The following is a 27,460-nucleotide window of genomic DNA, read 5'->3' on the forward strand; positions in this document are numbered from 1 at the left end:
CGGTTCAGATTTAGATATAGCTGTCATATATATTTTTCACCGATCTGGTCATAATTGGCGTGTATATCAACCGATCTTCCTCAAATTCCGTACATCCGAATATTTTATGGGTCTCGAAAAACTTGCAAAATATCAGCCAAATCGGTTCAGATTTAGATATAGCTCCCATATATAGCTTTCGCCCGATTTACACTCATTTGCCCACAGAGGCCAATATTTAACTCCGATTTAGTTGAAATTTTGCACAGGGAGTAGAATTAGCATTATAGCTATGCGTGTCAAATTTGGTGGAAATCGGTTCAGATTTAGATATAGCTCCCATATATAGCTTTCGCCCGATTTACACTCATATGACCACAGAGGCCAATCTTTTACTCCGATTTAGTTGAAATTTTGCACAGGGAGTAGAATTAGCATTGTTGCTATGCGTGCCAAATTAGGTTGAAATCAGTTCAGATTTAGATATAGCTCCCATATATATGTTTTTTTGATTTCGACAAAAATGGTCAAAATACCAACATTTTCCTTGTAAAATCGCCACTGCTTAGTCGAAAAGATGAAAAAATGACTCTAATTTTCTTAAACTTCTAATACATATATATCGAGCGATAAATCATAAATAAACTTTTACGAAGTTTCCTTAAAATTGCTTCAGATTTAAATGTTTCCCATATTTTTTTATTATACCCTTCACCACTGCTGTGGTACAGGGTATAATAAGTTTGTGCATTTGTATGTAACGCCAAGAAATAATTGTCATAGACCCATCTTTTAGTATACCGATTGGCTTAGAATTAAATTCTGAGTCGATTTAGCGATGTCCGTCTGTCTGTCTGTCCGTCTGTCTGTATATGTAATTTTGTGCACAAAGTACAGGTCGCAGTTTAAGTCCGATCGTCCTCAAATTTGACATAACGTCTTTCTTCGGGTAGAAGACAATCGCTATTGATTTTGGAAAAAATCGGTTCAAATTTAGATATAGCTGCCATATATAGTTATCACCGATTTGATTATAATTCACGTATTTATGAACCGACGTTCTTCAAATTTTGTACATCTGAACGTTTTGTCAGTCCCGTAAAAACTGCCAAATATCAGCTAAATCGGTTCATATTTATATATAGCTCCCATATATATCTTTCGTCCGATTTGGACTTATATGGCCCCAAAAGCGAGAGTTTTGCCCTGATTTGCTTCAAATTTTGCACAACGAGTACGTTTAATAGTATCGTTAATTGTGCTAAATTTAGTTTAAATCGGTTCAGATTTAGATATAGCTCCCCTATATATGTTTCGTCCGAGTTTGACTTAAATGGCTTCAAAAGCCAGAGTTTTGGCCTGATTTGATTAAAATTTTGTACAAGGAGTACGTTTAATAGTATCGTTAATTGTACCAAATTTAGTTGAAATCGGTTCAGATTTAGATATAGCTCCCATATATATCTTTCGACCGATTTGGACTTATATGGCCCCAAAAGCCAGAGTTTTGCTCTGATTTGCTTCAAATTTTGCACAACAAGTACGTTTAATAGTATCGTTAAGTGTGCTTAATTTAGTTAAAATCGGTTCCGATTTAGATATAGCTCCCATATATATCTTTCGACCGATTTGGACTTATATGGCCCCAAAAGCCAGAGTTTTGCCCTGATTTGCTTCAAATTTTGCACAACAAGTACGTTTAATAGTATCGTTAAGTGTGCTTGATTTGGTTAAAATCGGTTCCGATTTAGATATAGCTCCCATATATATCTTTCGTCCGATTTGGATTTATATGGCCTCAAAAGCCAGAGTTATGCCCTGAGTTGCTTGAAATTTTGCACAAGGAGTACGTTTTATAGTATCGTTAATTGTGCAAAATTTAGTTGAAGTCGGTTCAGATTTAGATATAGCCCCCATATATCATTCGCCCGATTTGGACTAATATGCCCACAGAGGCAAAATTGATCGGATTTACGTGAAATTTTGCAGAGGGAGTAGAATTGAACTTGAAACTTTGCACAGGCAGTAGAATTAAGGTTATGCATTTGCGTGTTTATTTAGGTTGAAATCGGTTCAGATTTTGATATAGCTCCCATATATATTTTTCGTACGATTTTCGGTCATATGACCACAGAGGTCAAAGTTGTTATCCGATTTATTTTGCACAGGGAGTAGATTCAACATAGTAACTATGCATTTGAAATTTGATTGCAATCGGTTCAGATTTCGATATAGATTCCATATATATATTTTTCCTATTTATGCAAAACTGGCCGAAATACCTACATTTTCCTTATCAAATCGTCACTGCTAAGTCGAAAACTTATCAAAATTACTCAAATTTTCCTATTACTCTATTACACATCTATCGACCGATAAATCATAAATACACTTTTGCGAAGTTGCCTCAAAATTGGTTCATATTTAAATGTTTCCTATATTTTTTACTAACATTGTGTTCCACCTCAGCGCATTAGCCGACTTAAATGTAAAATATATAAGTATTGCAGAACTCTGTACAGATCTGCTCAGATATACAGAATATATGTGTATGGATTCATATAGCATCCAACACATGGACGGATTTGATATGGTATCGAAAATGTGGACTTACAAATTGGTGAAGGGTATAATATAGTCGGCCCCGTCCGACTTTAGACTTTCCTTTATTAGCCGATTTAAATTTTGAGTCTATAGATATTGTAGAAGTCTATCAAATTCTGTCCAGATCGAGTGATATTTAAATGTATGTATTTGGGACAAACCTTTATATATAGCCCCCAACACATTTAACGGATGTGATATGGTATCGAAAATTTAGATCTACAAAGTGGTGCAGGGTATAATATAGTCGGCCCCGCCCGACTTTAGACTTTCCTTACTTGTTAATTAATAAATTAATTGATACAATTAACTTTTTAATCACAATAGAAATATTAAGTTAATTAAATCACTGAAGTATTTTTTTAATTTTTTTTTTATTAAAAATGTAAAAAAAAAAACTTTATCAAACTCGGAAGACTAAGTCAATAAAAAAGTGATGAAATTTGTATTAATTTTTAACGAATTTTATTTAATTTAATTTATTTCAAACAATCAATTCTTTAATCAAACTAAAAACACTAAGTCAGTTAAGAAAGTAATTGTAAATAATAACGATTTTAATGAAAATATTAATTGAGTTTTGCAATCGACATCAATTAAATTTTTAATTGAATTAATTAAAAAATTAGTTAAAATTTTGTAATGTTTTCAATTAAGACTGTGATTGATACTGCCACTTTTGTGATTGAACACATTTCAATTAAAAAATTAATTGGATCAATTAATTTCGTGATTGAATAAGAAAAACAAATGTTGTGTAATAACGCTAAAGCTTTCAATAATTAAGCTATCCTGCAAGCTCGTTTTTTGGCTGCAGACAGGTCAAAATAGTCCTTGTTTTGATATAGCGCCCATATAGACCAAACTCCGATCTTCGTGTGGGCATTGAAACCGCAATTTTCATCCGATTGAGATTTGAAATCTGGTAGAATTTAAAGTCGGTATAGATGTGTAATAAATTTGGTATTTTAATGACGTAAAGAGCTATAACAGATCGTTATATTGGGTCGTATTATATATAGCTCCCATTTAGACTAATCTATCGATTAAAGGGCAAGGAAGCCGCAATTTTATCCGTCTTGTTTAAAAGTTAAAATCTTGAGATATTTTAGAACCAAAAGGAATTGTGGCAAATATAACAGGTTGGCTGATAAGTCCCCGGTCTAACACTTAGATGGCGTCGCTAGTATTCGTCGATATGTGACAATGGATGAAACATGGCTCCATCACTACACTCCTGAGTCCAATCGACAGTCGGCTGAGTGGACAGCGACCGGTGAAACGTCTCCGAAGCGTGGAAAGACTCAAAAGTCCGCTGGAAAAGTAATGGCCTCTGCTTTTTGGGATGCGCATGGAATAATTTTTATCGATTATCTTGAGAAGGGAAAAACCATCAACAGTGAGTATTATATGGCATTATTGGAGCGTTTGAAGGTCGAAATCGCGTCAAAACGGCCCCATATGAAGAAGAAAAAAGTGTTGTTCCACCAAGACAACGCACCGTGCCACAAGTCATTGAGAACGATGGCAAAAATTCATGAAATGGGCTTCGAATTGCTTCCCCACCCAGCGACTTTTTCTTGTTCTCAGACCTCAAAAGGATGCTCGCAGGGAAAAAATTTGGCTGCAATGAAGAGGTGATCGCCGAAACGGAGGCCTATTTTGAGGCAAAACCGAAGGAGTACTACCAAAATGGTATCAAAAAATTGGAAGGTCGTTATAATAGTTGTATCGCTCTTGAAGGGAACTATGTTGAATAATAAAAACGAATTTTGACAAAAAAATGTGTTTTCCTTTGTTAAACCGGGGACTTATCAGCCAACCTGTTAGTTCATATCGATCCATGTTTTGATACAACACCATATAGACAGGGTTGGCCTGTCACAAACTGTGACTTTTGCGACATACATTTGCGACGGTGTAATACGTATGTCGCAAAAGTCGTAAACTTACTGTAGAAAACCTGATTTTGAATAGAAGAAATTCTGAACATTTTTTAATTTACTTTGACAGCATTCGCTGTGAGTTTCTGTAGAAATTTGTGAAAGTTTTCCCACGGTTAAGCCTATTTTCTTAGGTGGTATCGAAATTCCCGTTGGTGAGTGTGCAAAATACCTTGGGATTATATTGGACAGGAGACTGAACTTAAAGCTAAGAAAGGACGAGAAAACCCACGGTTACCCTGTACTCGTGCAAAAGGCAATAGGGAAAATGTGGGGACCGAAACCGAAAATTGTGAACATTCCTAAGAATTGAAACTTCTTCGCACATACCATCGTCTTGGATATCATCGAATTCGCTGCCTAGCTGACGCGACTAAAGTATTTTGAGTTTGCGACTTTTTCTACATTTACGACGCATATATGACGTTTACAACTTTGCGACAGTCGCAAACCTAAAAAAGTTAGATACAGACCATCTCTGCATATAGACCAATCTCACGATTCGACTTCTTGGACCAATGGAAACAGCAATTTGTACCGCAATTTGTTTTGGGCACATAAAGGACACTAAATATGTTTAATATTTTTAATTCTCATTTTGATATAGGACTGACTAAAACGATCCATTTCAATCATTACACATCCCTTGCAAATCTAAAATATTTTCTACAAATCTAAAATCTTATGTTACATGTTTCACACTTAACTTCCAAAACCGTGTCGTTTGAACCGATTGTCTTGAGATAGGAACACGTTCAATGAAATTGACTTGAAATACGTTATAAATATTAAATTTATGGCATCAAATGTCCACAACAAAATCAATGAGTACCTACAAATTACTACAGATCTGATATTAACCGAATTTGAACCCTTTTTTATACGTCGCAAAAGTCGAGTTATATATGTATTATATGTGACACTCAGTAACGAGGAGATGTTTTCGAAGAAATTTATTCTATGCGTTCCAAGGTGATGGGTATTTAAGATTCGGTCCGATCGAACTTTTGGTCGTTTAACATATTATTGTTTAATTTAATTTAATGATAATTGGTTAGGTTAGATCAGGCTCACTTAGACTATTCAGTCCATTGTGATACCACATTGGTGAACTTCTCTCTTATCACTAAGTGCTGCCCGATTCCATGTTAAGCTCAATGACAAGGGACCTCCTTTTTATAGCCGAGTCCGAACGGCATTCCACATTGCCGTGAAACCACTTAGAGAAGTTTTGAGACCCTCAGAAATGTCACCACCATTACTGAGGTGGGATAATCCACCGCTGAAAAACTTTTTCGAAGCAGGAATCGAACCCACGACCTTGTGTATACAAGGCGGGCATGCTAAGCATTGCACCACGGTGGCTCCCGTGGGTAATTAAAGTTTAATTAAAAACGTAAAAATGTTCAATCATTTTCTTAACTGACTTAAGTTTTTAATTTGATTAAAAAGTTAATTATATCAGTATTTTTTTTAATTGGAAATATTTTGGTAATATTGTTTTCTGTGTAGGATTTTCTTCAAGTGTATATTAATAAAAGCTACAATGGGATATTCAAGGTACTATTTACTTCCAAGTCCACAGTTATCATTTCGAATAATTGCTGAGAAAATAACAAACGTCGTTAATTTACTCGTGAGATTTTTGAATGATTGTCATAACGTTCGTATAATTTTAGGTGAGACTGTCATTCAAAATTTACCACATACAATGTTCATTAGTTATGCCTAACGCTTTTTTACGAACATGGAAAATTATGACTTTAATGAATACCAAATTTAAATAGTCCCCATAGCAATATAGAATATGGAAATGTAGAAAACAGGATTAGTGACCACATTTGAAGGCGTTTAGGTCAGATATTAATAGCAATCAACACGGCTCATAATGACCAATTATGATTGTATTCTCATAGTTGTCAGATTTTTTAAATCATAAAAACTATTATGAGGTGATACACAGCGAAGCGAAGCAAGTAAAACTGGCGTTGAGTTTGATCAGGCTTAAACTCATATACATATATTTAATACTTTAAATAACGAAGACAAGTATATACAGTAGAAATTTCGGCCGAGCCGAATCTTAAATACCCACTACCATGAATCAAATATAATAGTTTCCTTTGAAAATTTCAGGGGAGTTTGATGACAGATATTTTCCCAAGCAGATCAGTTCAACCAGTACGCTTCCCACAGATAAATGTAAAGATTTTACATATGAAGACTAGATCAGATTCTGAATTTATAAGAACCATTTTTTTTGTTTGAGTTTTAGAGGAATCATAAACATCTCTTGTAAGTGCAAGAAAATGATGAAATAACGCCTTGATTTGAAATCTAAAATCTGTGAATTTTCATCCAAATTATTTAAATGAATACGAGAAGTAAAATCTGGAAATTTTGCATTCAGTTTCAAGCAATTTTCATGATCAGTGCGCCTTCAATACCCTCAATAAGTGAAATCGGACTATATGGAAGCCTTACCAAATGGACCGATAAAACTAAATCATATACATTTTATTATGGGTCTAAAATGCCAGTATATTTTCAATTTGTGGCAAATCGGATAAAAACTACAATTTCTAGAAACCCTAGGAGTTAAATCGGGAGTTCGGTGTAATGGGGGCTATACCAAAACATGGAAGGATACACACTGTATTCAGCACATTTAATTGTAGTTCTAGAATCTAGACCCCAAATCGGAGCGCCGGTTTATAAGGGGCCTATATCAAAACATGGACCGATAATCACCATTTTTGGCATATCACTTTATTTTCCTGGAATACCTCTAGATTTCCAATTTCAGGTAAATTGGGTAAAAACTACGGATTCTAGAAGCCCAAGAAGTAAAATGGGGAGATCGGTCTATATGGGGGCTATATCAAAACATGGGCCGGTACTCACCATTTCCGACACACGTCTTTCTGGTCCTAGAATACCTCCAGATTTTAAATTTCATGCATATTGGATGGAAAGTACGGATTCTAGAAGCCCAAGAAGTAAAATCGGGAGATCGGTCTATATGGGGGCTATATCAAAACATGGACCGGTACTCACCATTTTCGACACACCTCTTTAAGGTCCCAGAATACCTCTAGATTTCCGATTTGAGCCACATTGGGTAAAAATTACGGATTCAATCAGACCAAGAAGTAAAATCAGGAGTTCGGTCTATATGGTGGCTATACCAAAACATGGACCGATAGGCACCATTTTCGGTACACGTTTTTAGGGTCTTAGAGTACCTCTAGATTTCAAATTTCAGGTAAATTGTATTAAAACTGCGGATTCTAGAAGCCCAAGAAGTAAAATCGGGAGATCGGTCTATATGGGGGCTATATCAAAACATGGACCGGTACTCACCATTTTCGACACACCTCTTTAAGGTCCTAGAATACCTCTAGATTTCCGATTTGAGTCACATTGGGTAAAAATTACGGATTCAATCAGACCAAGAAGTAAAATCAGGAGTTCGGTCTATATGGTGGCTATACCAAAACATGGACCGATAGGCACCATTTTCGGTACACGTTTTTAGGGTCTTAGAGTACCTCTAGATTTCAAATTTCAGGTAAATTGTATTAAAACTGCGGATTCTAGAAGCCCAAGAAGTAAAATCGGGAGATCGGTCTATATGGGGGCTCTATCAAATCATGGACCGATACACCACACCTCTTTATGGTCCTAGAATACCTCTAGATTTCCAATTTTAGGCAAAATGGATAGAAAATACACTTTCTAGACGCCCAAGAAGCAAAATCGGGAAATCGGTCCATATGAGCGTTAAATATACCAAAACATGGACCATTTTTAGTACACTTTTTGATGGTTCTAAAATACCTCTAGATTTTCAATTTCAGGCAAATTGGATAAAAACTACAGTTTTTATAAGACCAAGCCCCCACATCGGGAGGTCGGTTTATATGGGGACTATACCAAAACTTGGACTGATATAGCCCATTTTCGAACTTGACCTGCCTGCAAACAAAAGACGAATCTGTGCCAAATTTCAGGACGATAGCGCCATTATTGAAGGCTGTAGCGTGATTACAACAGACAGACAGACGGACAGACGGACAGACGGACATGGCTATATCGTCTTAGAATTTCTCCCTGATCAAGAATATATATACTTTATATACTTTATGACAAACTTATTATACCATTCTATGGTGGTGGGTATAAAAATGTGTTTAAAGAAACAAGAATGTCGGATTCAAAATCGCTACTATTTTTTTAGTAGCTATCTTGACCAGAACACCGTATGATGCCCTCAAGAAGTAAACTCGAGGGTAGTTTAGATTAAAGTAACGTAATAATCACACTCTCATAGACATTTTGTCCATTGTCAGTCATCTCGTTGAGAGATTTGGAGGAGTCTGTAATCGATTGGAGTTAAGGAGCACAAAGTATATATTTATACCAACATTTGTTGGATCTCAAATTTCAAGTATTTCAGAGTATAGCTGACTGAAAAATCTATTGTCGTAAGACGAAAGATTTCTTGCCCTAAAGGTACCCAACAAAAGAAGCGTCGCCAAAAAAGTAGTGAAAATTTTCTTTTTGGATCCGGAAGTGGTGCAAAATTGGCGGATGTCCACCATTTCAAATGCCGTTGCACTAAATTTGCAGCACTTCTTAGAGTGTGAACCGAATTCAGTGTTTTGGATGTAAATTAAAAAATTTTGCAATAATTTCCCAAATAAATAATTTTTATAAATTTTTATGATTTTTAAAGCATTGTACCGCTTGTCTGAAGCGTTTGACATCAAATATTTTCAAAAATTGGCAATTTTTTAACGATGGGTTTTTTTCGAAAAAATTTTAATAATTTGTACCATTTTATTAATCCTTATTCTGGTTTTAACCTATCTGAAACAGAAAAAGTTAAATTTTCCTTTCAAAAATATGAAAAAAGCGAGTCACAAAAAATTGAATTAAAAGAGTAGCTAAAATAAAGAACATCTTTGGGAGAACATTTTTGGATTCTTCAAAGCCAATTAAATTCAATTTAACTCTATTTTATTTCATGGAAATTATAACATTTCGATTAAAACTTCTCCAATATGAGACAGTTTCCTTGACTTTAACATTTTTTGTGTGCGTTAGTTAAATGACCTAAAAACGGGAAAGAATTATACACAAGTGAAGTATAAAGATTTTCTAAATTCGTTTATGTCATAAAATAGTTCAGAATTTCTTAAAATATGTAAATTTTACAACAAATGCCGTCATCTTGAATTGAACTCCAATTGTTTCCTTCAAATTACGAAAATTTCTTTAGCAAGTGAAATCAAGAAAACTAAATAAACGTTTGTTTGTCGAAACCAAAGACAATAAATTTTAGGAAGATAGGAAATTGGCTTGCGCCATACCAAATGTTGCATTTACCCAGGGCTGTGGAGCCGGAGTCGGAGTCTTGGAGTCGGAGTCTGAAGATTTTGCTGGAGCCGGAGTCGGAGTCGTAAAAATTTTGCTCGACTCCGACTCCGGCTAAACCTAATTTTTTAAAACACTTCACATTTTTGTAACTAAGCAAGTTTTTACGCATGTACAGCATGATTGTAAAACAAAATCAACTTCCAATTACGGCTATCTTTTTATGTTTCCTAGAATGTTAGACTAGCAGATGGGCTGGATCGATCCATTTTAATGCCCATATCAATTTATATGAAATATTTCGAACAATCGAAAGTATTTTTTTTTCTATAGCAAATTTTGTCAAAATTTTATTTCTATAAAACATTTATTCAAAATTTTTTTACTATAGAAATATTTTTTTCTATAGAAAATTGAGTCAAAATTTTGTTTCTATAGAATATTTTGCAAAATTTTATTTCTATAGAAAATTTTGCAATATTTTGTTTGTTCCACAAAAAATTTTTCAAAATTTTATTTCTATTCATAATTTTATTTTTATTTAAGTCAAAATTTTATTTCTCCAGAAAATTTTGCCAAAATTTTATAGTAATAGATTTTTTTATTAGAAAATTTGGTCAAAATTTTATTTCTGTAGAAAATTTAGTCAACATTTTGTTTCTGTAGAATATTTTGCAGAATTTTATTTACTATACAAAAAATTTTCTGAAATTGTATTTTTATTGATATTTTTTTCAAAATTTTATTTCTATAAGAAAAAATTTTAAAATTTTATTTCTATAGCAAATTTTCTCAATTTTTTTCTTACTGATGCTCAGTGATACTCACTGCTATAAAAAATGTATTCAAAATTTTATTACAATAGAAATATTTTTTTCTATATAAAATTTAGTCAAAATGTTATTTCTATAGAAAATTTAGTCAAAATTTTGTTTCTATAGAATATTTTGCAAAATTTTATTTCTATAGAAAATTTTGCAAAATTTTGTTTGCTACACAATTTTTTTTAATTGTATTTCTATTGATAATTTTTTCAAACTTTTATTTCTATAAAAAATTTTGCAAAATGTTATGTACTACACAAAAATTTTTCCAAAATTGTTTGCTCACTGATACTCACTGCTAAGTCGAAAACTTGTAGAAATTACTCAAATTTTAAAACTTTTCAATGAATGAATCATAAATGCAATTTTGCGAAATTGTCTAAACAATTATACATATTTCCCAAAATTGCCCGAGATTTTGTAGAAGTCTGATTTGAGATTTTATCAAAGTGTACATCTAAATACAAAGTTGTGCAGAGTATATTATAATCGGCCCACCCGACTTTAGACTTTCCTTGCATTTTTATTTTTTGTTAAAATTGTGTTACGTCCCATAACGTTAGATTTAAATTTTAAGTACATAGATTTTGTAGAAGTATATACAATTTTGTCTAAATCGATTCAGATTCAAATTCATGCAAATGGGAATATAAACCTTTATATAGCTCGCAACAAATTTAAAGGATTTGAGATAGTATCAATAATTTTGGTCCACAAATACATATACTGTTGGTATCTTCTCATATTATGATGGGTATTTATATCATTATTTTATTTATTAAACATTGCCCTAAATTTGAAATATAGAGTTCAATTGGCATCTAATGTGAAATTAACACATTTTTTGCACACATAAATATATACGATACTTTATATCGATCCACTTACGGTACCCCCACAATAGAACTACAAATTAGTGGTATTAAAATGAGATTTAGTTATATTACCCGGAGTCGACTCCGGAGTCGGAGTCGGAGTCGAGCTGACGAAAAATGCTGGAGTCGGAGTCGAGCAAAATTGGCTCGACTCCACAGCCCTGCATTTACCATGTTAGTTCCATACATGTTTGTAATTTATGGAAATTTATTTCGTGCACTTAATTTTTTATTTGCATTTTAATGCTATGTCAATACTTGTCGTATATTTACGCGTTTGGTTCGAGTATGAAACTAACACGGTAAATGGTTTGATCTGCTCAGTAGCCAATTTTCTATCTTCCTAAAGTTTATTGTCTTTGGTCGAAACAACCTACATTCTCCTTCCGTGTTCGCTTTTTTGAGTACAAGTTGAAATATATGTAAAGTTTGCAGTATATTGTTAACCATTATGAATGCTAAAACAATATTAGATAATTAGAAGTTCTTCCTAAGTCATTACTTTTAATGTGCTTAATTTTAACTTCACAACAAGTTCTTTTAAGGTGAGATGTAAAAATCGTTAATAAAATAATGGAATTTTTACAAAAAAAAAAAAATATATTTAAAAAGTGTAAGGAACCATTTCTCAGCAAACATGGAATCAGTGTTGCCAAGGAAGTTTTTCGGTTTACGCTAGAAATCTTAAAAAAAGACCCTACTCTTCCCTACCCCGTAAATTATTTAAATTATATAAAGAGATACCTTTATCATCATAAAAATATGAAAATGCATCTTATATTACGCAAAATTAAATTTGTTTTTTGAATTCACTCATTTAAAAATTCACGAATCTTAAAGAGGAATTTAGGATTTTTGATACAGTGACTCGCGTTTGACACAGAGAAGTCACAAGGTCTCTTTTGGTGGTTTGTTGTTGCGATTTTGATGTTTCGCTGCCGAAATATTTTTAATGTGAGGCTCCGATCTACCATGTGTCTCAAGTTTTGATTTACCACAGCTCATCTTTTTGCCAGAATCAATACATTTACACTTATATTTTCCGTCTTTCACTTCAGCTATGAAGATTTCCATTTATACACATTCTTATGGCTTTGTTGGTACTTAAATGCAAGGTATTCAGATGACATACAAACGTGTAAAATTCATCAATATATTTTGAACCACTTAACTTATTTATCACATACCCAATTTTACACGTTTGTTCGTCATCTCAATTTAAGTACTAACAAGGATATAATCGGACATTTCTAGCTCGAGATACGATTTGTCTAGTGAAAAAAGGAAGAAAAGCTAAAAATAACGGGATATCTGAAAAACTGTTCCATAAAAAAATTTAAATTTAATTTTCGAATTCATAAAAAAAAATATTTTGTAATCTAGTGATATTAGAGAAACAGCCTACATGTAGGGAATTTCTTCTACTTGTGGCAACTTGTGCGTGGAATTTGATATAAAATAACGTTTTTCCTTATTTTTTAAATGAAATCCGAAATAATAGCACATCTAAAGAACTAATGTAATATCAATGCTTTCTCCTTATAAAATTAATTATTTTTCAGGGAATTTCGCATCATTTTCGGATCCAAAAAGAAAATTTTTAATGCTTGATTGGCTTTCATTTTTGCTGGGAACCCAAGCCATGAGAGATTAAATAAAACGGAGTACTCGTCTAACCCTAATATGTACAAATTTTCTCAACATTGGTATCAGCCGTTTAAACACAATTGAAAAAATAAGAGAATTTTTTCCATTTTTTGTGAATAAACAATTTCAAACAATAACAAATATTACACGCAGAGAAGGAATATGATCACCTCAAACATGTTTCAAGAGCAAAATGTTATTTTTGTATGGTGACCATGTAACATGTTTTTCACTAAAATGTTATTTTCTCGTTAAATATAACCTGCTTGCCGAATTCAAATACATGATTTCCGAGAAAATAACATGGTTGCGAAAACCATGTTACATGGTCACCACCCCAAAATAACATTTTGCTCTTAAAACATGTTGAGCAAATTGTGATCATATTCCTTCTCTGGGTGTAGCTAGTGCAATTATTTATGATACCTTATCACAGTAAATTTCTAATGTGAATCGAAATAAAAAGTAACTTTATCAACATTCATCTGCACTGATAAGATGTTGTGGTTAGTACAACAGTGCAAGATGTTCTGGATAGTTCATATAAGGCCTTTTTGTTCATATAAAGCCTCTCAAACAGGCCTTATTTTACCGTAATTTTAAAATATTAAAAATTTCTAATGACATTTGGATAAGTTTGCTGTTTCAGAGATGCTGTTTCAGAGATTTCCATCGCAAACATTTTCAAACACTACGGCAACTCTATAAAATTACATTCCAATTTGCAATTATGTTGTTAATGGTACTGTGGAAAAGCAATGAGTGAGAACCGTGTCGTCGACATATCTATGTATGTTATATACGATGTGCAAAAGTAAGGCTAAACTGCAGTTTATGGGCCCCTCACCAAATTGCTTGAAATTAATATATGTTATGTAGTTTGATGTACTGATTCTAACAAGGTAAAATTTTTGTCCCGGAAATGCCCGGGTCTTGAGATATAGCCCTCCAAAGGGCCAATAAAAATATATCTCCTTTGTTTGTTGTCCAATCTAAACAAACTTGGTATCATATGAAAGCTTATTTAATGCACTTTTATACGCAATAAATTTTATAAATTAAATTAAATATGAAATATAGTTTGGGAGATATAAATAAAAATAGAAAATTTTTACCCTAACTATTTGTTATTTTCGTTATATCTCAATAAGTCTTCGATTATAACCTATGGTTTCTTGCACATATTTTCTGGCCTTTCGATTGATGTATAACATGTCTTTATAGGTACACTTTTCGCAAAGTTATTGAGCTTTTGTTCTGAGTAGGAACAAAAAATATTGATTATTACTGAAACATTTCCCCCACCCGTGTGTCTGCGTTAGCTCACTTTGGACTCCGTCCATAGGAGAAAGTCTTAAACCCCGGCCAAAGACCGGCTACTTTTCCCCCTTGGGTCTGCGTTAGCCCACTTTGGACTCTGTCCACAGGAGACAGTCTTAAACCTCAGCCGAAGGCCGGCTACTCTCCCCCCTTGGGTTAATACTTATAACATACAAAAATTATTTCAGTAATAAAACTTCTTCTAGTCAGAATAAAAACTCCATAACTTTGCTAAAAGTGGACCTATAAAGACATGTTGTACATCAATCAAAAGGCCAGAATATACACTGAAAAAACAGTGAACCCACCAGGAAGAAAACTTTCGGTTAATTTTAGAAAATTTTGAATATTTGTAGAAAATTTTAACTAAAGGGTATTACAAACGTTGGCATCACGCCGATGTCATAAAAATAAGTAAATATTTTTCGACAAATTCAAGAAAATTTATTAGACATAACTAAGTTTTTTCAATAGTTAAAGAAAATTTTGTAATTTGAAGGAAAAACGTGGAGTTCAAAATTGCAAGAATGTCTTTAGTGACATACGAAGTTCATGATGGACGCATTTTTGGTAAAATTTACAAATTTAAAGAAATTCTGAACTATTTTGTGGAAGATACGAATTTAGTTAATCTTTATGCTTCATTTGAGTATATTTTTTTCCTTGGGTTTAGTTAATTTAACTAACGTACACAAAAAATTATTAGAGTAAAGAAAACTTTCTCCAAACATAATAATTCTATGAACTAAAATAAAGTTAAATTGGCTTTAGTGAAATAGAGAGTTCACTTTTTTTTGAGTGTAGGCTTCTATCTATATATAAAAAATGTTAGGGTATAATCGAAGACTTTTTGATATATAACGAAAATAACAAAAAATTTGGGTAAACATTTTCTTTTTTTATTTATATCTCCCAAAATAAATTAAATATAAAAAGAATATATATAGTATACAAGTGCATTGAATAAGCTTTCATATGATACCAAATTTGTCAAGATTGGGCAAAAAACAAAAGAGATATATCAAGTTTTTATTGACCCTTTGGAGGGCTATATCTCAAGACCCGGGTACTTCCCCCGGGTATGGGTCACTATGTTAGAATCAGCTCACCGAATGACACAACATATATTAATTTTAAGTAATTCGGTGAGGGGCCCATAAACTGCAGTTGCTCCCACATAAATACCGTATTCTCTTATGGAATCACCCTTTATTGAATAATTTCCAAGAATTCTTGTAACTTATTTTACCTTTATGTCTCGCATAAGGCCAATTAAATTAGAAGTACTATAACCCATTCTGTTAAAAGAGCTTGCATTCGACCACAACAATAGTTTAGCTAAAGTTATCGATAAATGACTCACACAACAATAATCGAGAGTAATGACAATTGATGTCAAAAGCACGAATACTCTCAAACTAACGCAACAGGTGAAGTATTAAAGTAAACAGAGAATGCTCCACAATACTGATAGGAATAGAACAAGGCAATTAATGAGTATCGAATAGCTAAGACATTAATTAGCACGAAGATTCTGTTTCTGTGTAATGATAATATTTTATCTATCTATTAAAATAGGGAAAAAGAGGCTATTTTTGTATTCTATTATTGTTTTGCAACAATTTCTCATTATTTATCTGAATTCCTAACATAACTGCCAGGCCATTTACAATGCGCCATGTCGTCATTTATGGGGTGAAGAGTGTTATTGTCAGAGAACAGAGAAAAAACTTTACCAAACGAATGTTTTTTTACGTTTTGATACCCTTCACTATAGAATGGGTGCATATAAACATGGTTATTCTGTTTATTGCACACTATTGCAATAATGAATATAAAAATGATAGTAGAGCTTCAAGGCGGTTGAACCAAATTACTTAACAATTTGAAGTAGAGGTGTGCATGTAACTAAGTAATATTTTGCTCACGCACACTCACGACGGAGAAATCTTATTCACGCACACTCAAGCACGATATTTTTTGGTAGGACTCACTCTCACGCACGTTCACGAAAAGTAAATTTGTACTCACGCACGAAAGTCTTTTAAATGTCGTGACTCACGAAAAACCTAGTGACTCACGAAAAATTTTATGAGTAATTTACCTATAGAACCTGACTAAAAACATGAGTATGATTAAAATCGAGAGCGTTATAAAACTCTTAAAACCTAGGATGTCACTAAAATTATAAATGAATTCAACTCGTAAGCATTTTATTTTCGTAAGCGTGTTTTTCCGAAATTCGTTACTCACGCACACTCAAGACGATATTATTTTCGTGAGACACGACAATTTCGTGTCACATGCACACCTCTAATTTGAAGTAACGTACACTCAAACCAAAAAAGGTTATTGCACACGCAGAGAAGGAATATGACCACCCCAAACATGTTTCCAGAGCAAAATGTTATTTTTGAACGGTGAACATGGCACATTTTTGTAACAAAATTGTTTTTTTTTTCGGTAAACATATACATGGTTGCCTACATCAGACACACAATTTTCGAGATAATAACATGGTTTTGACAAACATGTTTCATTGCTCATCTTTCAAAAATTATATTTTTTGCTCTTAAAACATGTTTGGAGATGATTATATCCTTCTCTGGTTGCATCCAAAGATTTTAACTTTCCTTTAATGATTTTGGTATTCATTCTAAGTCAACAATAATGTTTCTATAAAATAAGGACATTTTCTGGGATTTAAATCTAGACTATAAAATTAGAATATTTATCGAATTATCATTTTCTTTTTACGTTATATGTATTAACAAAGCTATTCCCATACAAGTGAGTAAAGTAGAAAGTCGGGAAGGGCCAACTATATCACATCGCATCGCATTAGTAAATCTAAGTGATAAGGGGGTTCAAAATAAGTTTGGAATATAATTTTTAATCACATACGATGTGGCTGATGCTTTGTAATTCTATTCTATGTATGTATTTAAGAAAACTAAGCCGTAAATATTTATGGGAGCTGCACCTAAATTTGAATCGATTTGGATTTGAAAAATATCAGGCATATCGGTTCAAATGAGATAGAAAATTATATTGTGTCAACGTTGGGAAGGAACGGGTACACAAAAAAATTACGTAGTTAAACTAACGCTAAATTAAAATTTTTTGTTTGTAGTTAAATTTTATTATTTTTTGCGAAATTTTCCACAGCCCAATGAAATTGTCCTTGTTTTAAGTACATATGTCTCCAACCTTTTATGAACTAAACTTGGGTATAAAGTTCAATGACCGTACACATAAGTTCAATACGAACTAATGCAGAAGAAAATTTTCGTACGATACCCAAAAATAGTAAGAATGAACTACTGTATGGTTAAAATGGTCATGATTTGGCGCCAATGTTTTTTTTTTTTACTTTTAATTCATTATTTCTTCTATGAGAGGGTGTAATTTCGTAATTTGTTTCTATCCACACATATTATATTTAAAAAAATGTTATGTCCCAAACATAATATGTTTTAACATAACAGGTTGGCTGATAAGCCCCGGTCTGACACATAGATGGCGTCGCTAGTATTAAATGCATATTATTTTTATATAAAGGGTGATTCTTTTGAGGTTAGGATTTTCATGCATTAGTATTTGACAGATCACGTGGGATTTCAGACATGGTGTCAAAGAGAAAGATGCTCAGTATGCTTTGACATTTCATCATGAATAGACTTACTAACGAGCCACAACGTCGAATTTTCAGTGAATGGGCCCTAGAAAAGTTGGCAGAAAATCCGCTTTTTTATCGACAAATTTTGTTCAGCGATGAGGCTCATTTCTGGTTGAATGGCTACGTAAATAAGCAAAATTTCCGCATTTGGAGTGAAGAGCAACCAGAAGCCGTTCAAGAACTGCCCATGCATCCCGAAAAATGCACTGTTTGGTGTGGTTTGTACGCTGGTGGAATCATTGGACCGTATTTTTTCAAAGATGCTGTTGGACGCAACGTTACGGTGAATGGCGATCGCTATCGTTCGATGCTAACAAACTTTTTGTTGCCAAAAATGGAAGAACTGAACTTGGTTGACATGTGGTTTCAACAAGATGGCGCTACATGCCACACAGCTCGCGATTCTATGGCCATTTTGAGGGAAAACTTCGGAGAACAATTCATCTCAAGAAATGGACCGGTAAGTTGGCCACCAAGATCATGCGATTTGACGCCTTTAGACTATTTTTTGTGGGGCTACGTCAAGTCTACAGAAATAAGCCAGCAACTATTCCAGCTTTGGAAGACAACATTTCCGAAGAAATTCGGGCTATTCCGGCCGAAATGCTCGAAAAAGTTGCCCAAAATTGGACTTTCCGAATGGACCACCTAAGACGCAGCCGCGGTCAACATTTAAATGAAATTATCTTCAAAAAGTAAATGTCATGGACCAATCTAACGTTTCAAATAAAGAACCGATGAGATTTTGCAAATTTTAGGCGTTTTTTTTTTTAAAAAAGTTATCAAGCTCTTAACAAATCACCCTTTAGTACCAACCTTCAAATGATTCGTGTCATAATTTGACGTCTGTAAGTCAATTAGTTTGTGAGATAGAGCGTCTTTTGTGAAGCAACTTTTGTTATTGTGAAAAAAGGAAAAAAAGGAATTTCGTGTTTTGATAAAATACTGTTTTCTGAAGGGCAAAAATACGGTGGAAGCAAAAACTTGGCTTGATAATGAGTTTCCGGACTCTGCCCCAGGGAAATCAACAATAATTGATTGGTATGCAAAATTCAAGCGTGGTGAAATGAGCACGAAGGACGGTGAACGCAGTGGACGTCCGAAATAGATGGTTACCGACGAAAACATCAAAAAATCCACAAAATGATTTTGAATGACCGTAAAATAAAGTTGATGGAGATAGCAGCGGCCTTAAAGATATCAAAGGAACGTGTTGGTCATGTCATTCATCAATATTTGGATATGCGGAAGGTCTGTGCAAAATGGGTATCGCGCGAGCTCACATTTGATCAAAGCAACGTGTTGATGATTCTGTTTGCAGCTGTTAACTCGTAATACACCCGAGTTTTTCCGTCGATATGTGACAATGAATGAAACATAGCTCCATCACTACACTCCTGAGTCCAATCGACAGTCGGCTTAGTGGACAGCGACCAGTGAACCGTCTCCGTAGCGTGGAAGACTCAAAAGTCCGCTGGCAAAGTAATGGACTCTGTTTTTTGGGATGCGCATGGAATAATTTTTATCGATTATCTTGAGAAGAGAAAAACCATCAACAGTGACTATTATATGGCGTTATTGGAGCGTTTGAAGGTCGAAATCGCGGCAAAACGGCCCCATATGAAGAAGAAAAAAGTGTTGTTCTACCAAGACAACGCACCGTGCCACAAGTCATTGAGAACGATGGCAAAAATTCATGAAAAGGGCTCCGAATTGCTTCTCCACACACCGTATTCTCCAGATCTGGCCCCCAGCGAATTTTTCTTGTTCTCAGACCTTAAAAGGATGCTCGCAGGGAAAAAAATTGGCTGCAATGAAGAGGTGATCGCCGAAACTGAGGCATATTTTAAGGCAAAACCGAAGGAGTACTACCAAAATGGTATCAAAACATTGGAAGGTAGTTATAATCGTTGTATCGCTCTTGAAGGAAACTATGTTGAATAATAAAAGCGAATTTTGACAAAAAATGTGTTTTTCTATTGTTAGACCGGGGACTTATCAGCCAACCTGTTATTATGCTAGTTTATAAACATTTTATAATAAAAATAATGTGCTGAAAAATTGGGTTCCAAACCTATATTGTTTACACCCAAACATATGAAAAAGAGTTTTTTTTTCATCCGTGATGGTGCAATCGATGGTGGAGGGAACATAAGATTCGTTCTGGCCATGTTTACTTGTTGTTCTATTGAACAACCAGTTTTCAGAGAAACGTAATCTCAAGTACAATATTGCTCACTTTTGCGTGCAAACAAAATAAAAAACTTGTGGTATTTGGTAGATGAATAAACAAATTCAGACATTCGAAAACCGGTTTCGACATTTTGTTAATATTATTTGGGGGATTCACTTTCAGCTGCTTATTCTAAAGGGTGATTTGTTAAGAGCTTGATAACTTTTTTTAAAAAAAAAACGCATAAAATTTGCAAAATCTCATCGGTTCTTTATTTGAAACGTTAGATTGGTCCATGACATTTACTTTTTGAAGATAATTTCATTTAAATGTTGACCGCGGCTGCGTCTTAGGTGGTCCATTCGGAAAGTCCAATTTTGGGCAACTTTTTCGAGCATTTCGGCCGGAATAGCCCGAATTTCTTCGGAAATGTTGTCTTCCAAAGCTGGAATAGTTGCTGGCTTATTTCTGTAGACTTTAGACTTGACGTAGCCCCACAAAAAATAGTCTAAAGGCGTCAAATCGCATGATCTTGGTGGCCAACTTACCGGTCCATTTCTTGAGATGAATTGTTCTCCGAAGTTTTCCCTCAAAATGGCCATAGAATCGCGAGCTGTGTGGCATGTAGCGCCATCTTGTTGAAACCACATGTCAACCAAGTTCAGTTCTTCCATTTTTGGCAACAAAAAGTTTGTTAGCATCGAACGATAGCGATCGCCATTCACCGTAACGTTGCGTCCAACAGCATCTTTGAAAAAATACGGTCCAATGATTCCACCAGCGTACAAACCACACCAAACAGTGCATTTTTCGGGATGCATGGGCAGTTCTTGAACGGCTTCTGGTTGCTCTTCACTCCAAATGCGGCAATTTTGCTTATTTACGTAGCCATTCAACCAGAAATGAGCCTCATCGCTGAACAAAATTTGTCGATAAAAAAGCGGATTTTCTGCCAACTTTTCTAGGGCCCATTCACTGAAAATTCGACGTTGTGGCAGATCGTAAGTCTATTCATGATGAAATGTCAAAGCATACTGAGCATCTTTCTCTTTGACACCATGTCTGAAATCCCACGTGATCTGTCAAATACTAATGCATGAAAATCCTAACCTCAAAAGAATCACCCTTTACAATTTAGATAGAACGATAAGACATTGTTGTGGTAAGGCCACATAAAGATAAAATTAAATTTATAAAAGTGTAAATAGCACAAATTCCCATGATTAGATTTCGCAAGGCTTTACAATGGGAATTCATGATGTCGTTTTTATGGGTTTAGGTTGACGAATTTGTAGACATAATTTTGATAAAATTGCATTATTATATGGCACCCTAAATAATAGTAATCCATAAATAAATAGATTCAAGTAAATTATCCCGGTGAGTCATATCTTGCGGTATAATAAGACCATTGTTACGTTTCGCACAGAAAAAAACTAAACTGTTTTATAGAAAGAATGGACTACGTCGTGCGAAAATTGAACTACGTTATACTCCACATTTTGAGATTTCCACAAAGCGTTGTTAAAATCAGGAAAATTTAGTGCCTTGGTGTACTTTTTAACGACAACTCACGAAATTACATTCTCTCATACAAGGAAAAATTAACTAAACGTAAAGTAGAAAATCATTCACAAAAAAAATGTTTTTTCAGATTCTATCGCAAAATTAATTGATCCAATTAATTTTTTAATTGAAATGTCTTCAATCACGAAAATGATAGTATCAATCACAGTTTTAATTGAGAATCAAAAAATACTTGATTAAAAAATTAATTGATTTCATTAGCAAATTTCAATAAATTTTTTAATTGATTCAATTAAATTTTTAATTGATGTCGATTGCAAAATTTAATTAATTTTTTAATTAAAAACCAAACTATTTTTAATCGCTATACTATATTTCAATCACTTTTTATAACTATTTTTAATCCCTTTTAGTTTGATTCAAAAATTTATAGTTTCAAAAAAAATTTTTTTAAGAATTAAAAAAAAAATACCCATAATTTTTTTAACTGTCTTACCACCATTTTCATGAAGCTCTGTTAGTGCTTCGTTAGCTAACGAACTTTTAAACCGTACTATGGACATATCTGTCATCTGACCTATGTATTCCATATACCAGTTAGAACTTAACTGCTAAAAATAATTCAGTTAAAGTTAACGGAAGAGGATATATTTACAAATTACTTTCTTTTAACTGGCAGTTAAAGCCTAACGGAGCTAAATGAATATGGCCGTTAGTCTTCCAAGTTTGATTAAAAAGTTAATTGTATCAATTAATTTTTTAATTGAAAATTTAAAAATTTCAATAATTGACTTAATTGACTTAATGTTTCTAGTTTGATTAAAAAATTAATATTATCAATTAATTTTTTAATTGAAAGAGTTTTCAACTTCAATCAACGTTTTAATTGGGAATATTTTGGTGATATTTTTTTCTGTGTTGGCACCAAATTATGATCATTTTAACTATACTATAGTTCATTCTTACTATTTTCTTTTGCTTTAGTTCATATTGAACTTATGTGTACGGGCATTGAACTTTATACCCAGGTTTAGTTCATAAAATGTTTGATACATGATTTAAAAGGAAAATTTCATGGGGCTGTGGAAAATTTCGAAAAAGAAAATAATAAAATTTAACTAAAATTATTTTTTTTTTTGTGCAATAAAAATAAGTTAAATTAAGCGTTAGTTTAAATACGGAAGTTTTCGGTGCATGTTATAAAGAAAGTGTGCTTACGATAATATTTTTCCAGTGTAAAATAAAATAAAAACGTTTTAATTTTATTCTACTTTTGAGGTTTTATTTTTTTACCTCAGCGTCTGAAGGCCGGTACTAGAGAGCTATTTGTTTACATTTCATAAAGCAATGGCAACCCTGCTTAATTTCAATGGGAGACGCTCTTAGTATTGCTATTGTGTTTACATTTCACACAATTGAGTGATAGCCTTTCTCAAAAAAAAAAAGTTTTCATTGCTATTATTGTTGTGGTTCTTGGTGCTGTCATAAGTGGCATGCGTTACTTTTTGTTTAATCAGCACTGCATTTCCACGGTGCCTGATGGGTTGAGAATTCAGCCAGACAACTTACACTATTATTGTGGGACAAATGAGCCATTCAATTGACATAAATTTTCCTCAATTTCTCCGGAATGTATTGTCCACTTACTATTGTTGCCGTTGTTGGTGTTGTTGTATTTAGGGGTAGTAGGTTAATAGGCACTTACCACATATTAAAATCAGAACATCTAAACCAATTCGACATAAAATCCGTTTATTGGTTGTATCCATTTTGATGAGGTGGTCTACAGGAGAATGATTCGCTCTACTGGAATCGTTTGTTTCTATTGGACTCGAACGATTACTTCTATTGTGTGGCGTATTATGGTGCTCTTGGCTAACACAAACTTCAATGTGATTGTTGTTATTATTTGCTATAGCCACTGTATTTGACCGACCGTTTTCTAAATGGTTCACGGGGAGCTGAGTGCTAGCTCTATTTGTGGGAGATGAAACCGATAACCCGTTACGCGATGGCAATAACGATGACGACTTTAATAAATCGGTTGTAGTCGATGCCGACAAAGAGTCTTCTGGCAATTGGTAGTCACGATGACGGCGATGATAGCTTTCCTCCGGCCGACGAAGCGGTGTTGTTTCACTCGCAGACGAATCGTTACTCATTTGTAAGCTGTTCAATAGACAACACGTTTGCATGCAAAATACTCTCGTGGGAGAGGATATAGAGAATACGAAAGAAACTTTAGGTGAATGAGAGAGGCTGGCAGATAATGAGATGAGCACAAAGAAAGCTTACATTTAGGTGGTTGGTGTGATTATGCTTTTGTTTTTCACGTTTATTTGTTTTGACTTTGAACTTGGCGAGAGTATGTTGAGCAATGCGAGTAACACTATAGCGCTTCACACACTTTGAATTGGGTGGAGCGAGAGCTTTCTGTTGATGGGGGACGCTTTAGTAATGAAAATTATTGGCGCGAATTTTTGTTTATGTGTGTAAATGTTTTTCGAGGTTTTTGTTTTGCTCACTTCATACGTTAGCTCGTTGATGCCTTTTTTGTCTTTCTTTATTTTCATTCATTTGTTGTTGTCAGATTAAAAGTAGTTGTTGTTATTCTTGTTGTTGGTGTTGTTATACAATTTGTTGGAGGTCTTATAGTCTGCTCAATCATTTATTTGTACTGTTTACCTATCGCAGGTTTATTCTTCTCATCAGAAGTGTGCGTTACGTTTGTTCACTTTGACAGTTAAAGGCGGCTTAGTGACAGTTCCTCTTTTATTTGTCTTCAAAACAATCAACAGACACATAAGTTGGCATTTGTAATTTACATCGAGGTGTAGAAGAATAATGGCTTTACTCAATGTTCGCCATGAATCATTAATGATTAGCTCATGTTGGTATAGTTTCTAGAAAATCCTGCAAAAAATATTAACAAAAGCCGGGATTAGTGCATTGTTAGCAATGAGGAATTGTGTGTATATGTCAAAAGATTTGAATGTGGGAGATAAATAAAGAGAGAACAATAGCGTATTCGTATTTTGTATGTACGAGGGCAGTTTAGAAATAGGTTGATAAAAGTTCTTCTTAAACCAGTAAAAGTTTAAACCCATTATGAAAGAAAATTTAGGTATATTTTTGAAACTAACTAGGTATAAACATATTTGCAAATGTGACACAATAAAACAAGTATATACGGCCGTAAGTTCGGCCAGGCCGAATCTTATGTACCCTCCACCATGGATTGCGTAGAAACTTCTACTAAAGACGGTCATCCACAATTAAATTATTTGGGTTGCGGCTGATGGCAAGACATCTTAAAACTTCTGAACATCATCTTCTAAATTGTAAGTTAGTCCATGCGGAGGAGCCACGGTAGTGCAATGGTTAGCATGCCCGCATACACAAGGACGTGGGTTCGATTCCTGCTTCGACCGAACACCAAAAAGTTTTTCAGCGGTGGATTATCCCACCTCAGTAATGCCGGTGACATTTCTGAGGGATTCAAAGCTTCTCTAAGTGGTTTCACTGCAATGTTGAACGCCGTTCGGACTCGGCTATAAAAAGGAGGTCCCTTGTCATTGGGCTTAACATGGAATCGGGCAGCACTCAGTGATAAGAGAGAAGTTCACCAATGTGGTATCACAATGGACTGAATAGTCTAGGTGAGCCTGCTACATCGGGCTGCCACCTAACCTAACCTAGTCCATGCGGGATATATAGTAGACAAAAGAAAGGTCGATTAAAAACGTATATATTCAGTTCTTGACCGGTATATATAGGGAAGAAATAATTACGAACCGATATTAACTTTTGTGCTGTAATTATAGAGCCAGAATTGAAATATGGGGGCTATATACAATTATGAACACGAATCTACCAAAAATTGCAGATTTTTTACTAATTGGTAGATTGGTAGAATTCTTGATGTTTTGGAAGATTTTTGCAATATAATCCTCTCCAACTATTAAATGCTTCATAAATTTTCTATAGAAATAACATTTTGACAAAATTTTCTACAGAAATAAAATTTTGACAAAATTTTCTATAGAAATAAAATTTTGACAAAATTTTCAATAGAAATACATTTTAAACAAAATTTTGTATAGAAATAATATTTTGGCAAAATTTCCTAAAGACATAAAGACAGAAATAAAATTTTGACAAAATGTTTTATTGAAATAAAATATTGACAACATTTTCTATAGAAATACAAAGTAAACTGTTTTATAGGAAGAATGAACGACCACGCAAGAAAATTGAACTAAATTTTACTCCACATTTTGAGATTTCCACAAAGCGTTGTTAAAACCAGGAATGCCCCTTGCACTTTTTAACTGCAGTTCTCGAAATTACACGCTCTCATAGAAGAAGAAATTAACTAAAATTAAAGAAGAAAATCATTGGCGACACATCATGACCATTTTAACCATACAGTAGTTCATTCTTACTATTTTTGAGAATAGTACGAAAATTTTTATTTGCTTTAGTTCATATTGAACTTATGTGTACGGTCATTGAACTTTATACTCACCTTTAGTTCTTAAAATGTTTGAGACATACTTAAAAAAACGAAATTTTCATTGGGCTGTGGAAAATTTCGCAAAAAAATAATAAAATTTAACTACAAAAAAATAATTTTTTGCAATAAAAATAAGTTCAATTTGTTGTTAGTTTAACTATGGATATAATTTTCTGTGTACAAAATTTTCACAAAAATTTCTAAGGCAATAAAATTTTGATTTGGAGGTCAAATCTGGGGATAGGTTTATATAAGGGCTATATGTAATTATTGGCCGATATGGACCAATTCTGGTATGGCTGTTAGATACCATATAACAGGTTGGCTGATAAGTCCCCGGTCTGACACATAGATGGCGTCGCTAGTATTAAATGCACATTATTTTTTATACTACCAGCCTTCAAATGATTCGTGTCAAAATTTGACGTCTGTAAGTCAATTAATTTGTGAGATAGAGCGTCTTTTGTGAAGCAACTTTTGTTATTGTGAAAAAAATGGAAAAAAAGGAATTTCGTGTTTTAATAAAATACTGTTTTCTGAAGGGAAAAATACGGTGGAAGCAAAAACTTGGCTTGATAATGAGTTTCCGGACTCTGCCCCAGGAAAATCAATAATAATTGGTTGATATGCAAAATTCAAGCGAGGTGAAATGAGCACGGAGGACGGTGAACGCAGTGGACGCCCGAAAGAGGTGGTTACCGACGAAAACATCAAAAAAATCCACACAAATGATTTTGAATGACCGTAAAATGAAGTTGATCGACATAGCAGAGGCCTTAAAGATATCAAAGGAACGTGTTGGTCATATCATTCATCAATATTTGGATATGCGGAAGCTCTGTGCAAAATGGGTGCCGCGCGAGCTCACATTTGACCAAAAACAACAACGTGTTGATGATTCTGAGCGGTGTTTGCACCTACACTCCTGAGTCCAATCGACAGTCGGCTAAGTGGACATCGACCGGTGGTCTCCGCAGCGTGGAGACTCAAAAGT

At 33.8% G+C, this 27,460-nt stretch overlaps 1 protein-coding gene across 2 annotated transcripts in view; it reads right to left on the reverse strand.

Annotated features, from left to right (window-relative positions):
- Window positions 1–27,460, reverse strand: part of wun (wunen) — a 251,138-nt gene that overhangs the window by 115,885 nt on the left and 107,793 nt on the right. For both annotated transcript variants that reach the window (XM_075310420.1, XM_075310421.1), the window contains exon 2: window positions 23,656–24,863. In XM_075310420.1, the coding sequence (XP_075166535.1) occupies window positions 23,656–24,145 (490 nt within the window). In that variant the 5' untranslated portion in view covers window positions 24,146–24,863. The remainder of the gene's footprint in view (window positions 1–23,655; window positions 24,864–27,460) is intronic.

This window comes from Haematobia irritans, chromosome 5 (assembly GCF_050003625.1).
Source record: "Haematobia irritans isolate KBUSLIRL chromosome 5, ASM5000362v1, whole genome shotgun sequence".
Classification (NCBI taxonomy): domain Eukaryota; kingdom Metazoa; phylum Arthropoda; class Insecta; order Diptera; family Muscidae; genus Haematobia; species Haematobia irritans.